The following is a 1,195-nucleotide window of genomic DNA, read 5'->3' as shown; positions in this document are numbered from 1 at the left end:
CCTGTAAGGACCAGAACTCTAAGAACCAAACCTGTAAGAACCAGAACTGTAAGAACCAGATCTGTAAGAACCAGAACTGTAAGGATCAGACCTGTAAGGACCAGACCTGTAAGAACCAGACCTGTAAGGACCAGAACTCTAAGAACCAAACCTGTAAGAACCAGAACTGTAAGAACCAGAACTGTAAGAACCAGACCTGTAAGAACCAGACCTGTAAGAACCAGAACTGTAAGAACCAGACCTGTAAGAACCAGAACTGTAAGGACAAGAACTGTAAGGACAAGACCTGTAAGAACCAGAACTGTAAGGACCAGACCTGTAAGAACCAGACCTGTAAGAACCAGAACTGTAAGGACCAGACCTGTAAGAACCAGACATGTAAGAACCAGACCTGTAAGGACCAGAACTCTAAGAACCAGACCTGTAAGAATCAGAACTGTAAGGACCAGACCTGTAAGAACCAGACCTGTAAGAACCAGACCTGTAAGAACCAGAACTGTAAGGACCAGACCTGTAAGAACCAGACCTGTAAGGACCAGAACTGTAAGAACCAGACCTGTAAGAATCAGAACTGTAAGGACCAGAACTGTAAGAACCAGACCTGTAAGAAGCAAAACTGTAAGAACCAGACCAGTAAAAAGCAGAACTGTAAGAACCAGAACTGTAAGGACCAGACCTGTAAGAACCAGACCTGTAAGAACCAGAACTGTAAGGACCAGAACTGTAAGAACCAGACCTGTAAGAAGCAGAACTGTAAGAACCAGACCAGTAAAAAACAGAACTGTAAGAACCAGACCTGTAAGAACCAGAACTGTAAGGACCAGAACTGTAAGAACCAGACCTGTAAGGACCAGAACTCTAAGAACCAGACCTGTAAGGACCAGAACTCTAAGAACCAGACCTGTAAGGATCAGACCTGTAAGGACCAGACCTGTAAGAACCAGACCTGTAAGGACCAGAACTCTAAGAACCAGACCTGTAAGGATCAGACCTGTAAGGACCAGACCTGTAAGAACCAGACCTGTAAGGACCAGAACTCTAAGAACCAGACCTGTAAGGATCAGACCTGTAAGGACCAGACCTGTAAGAACCAGACCTGTAAGGACCAGAACTCTAAGAACCAGACCTGTAAGGATCAGACCTGTAAGGACCAGACCTGTAAGAACCAGACCTGTAAGGACCAGAACTCTAAGAA

General features: G+C 45.0%; 1 protein-coding gene across 1 annotated transcript; it reads left to right on the top strand.

Moving 5' to 3' along the window:
- Positions 1-44: 44 nt before the first annotated feature.
- On the top strand, positions 45-1,173 carry LOC106512034 (keratin-associated protein 4-6-like; the record flags this gene model as incomplete). Its single annotated transcript, XM_014000736.1, has 1 exon — positions 45-1,173. A coding segment is annotated over one exon (1,129 nt), but the record flags the coding sequence as incomplete, so codon positions are not given.
- Positions 1,174-1,195: the final 22 nt, after the last annotated feature.

The sequence above is a fragment of the Austrofundulus limnaeus genome, unplaced genomic scaffold, assembly GCF_001266775.1.
Source record: "Austrofundulus limnaeus strain Quisiro unplaced genomic scaffold, Austrofundulus_limnaeus-1.0 Scaffold3967, whole genome shotgun sequence".
NCBI lineage: Eukaryota > Metazoa > Chordata > Actinopteri > Cyprinodontiformes > Rivulidae > Austrofundulus > Austrofundulus limnaeus.
This window is presented reverse-complemented; position numbering and strand designations above follow the sequence as displayed.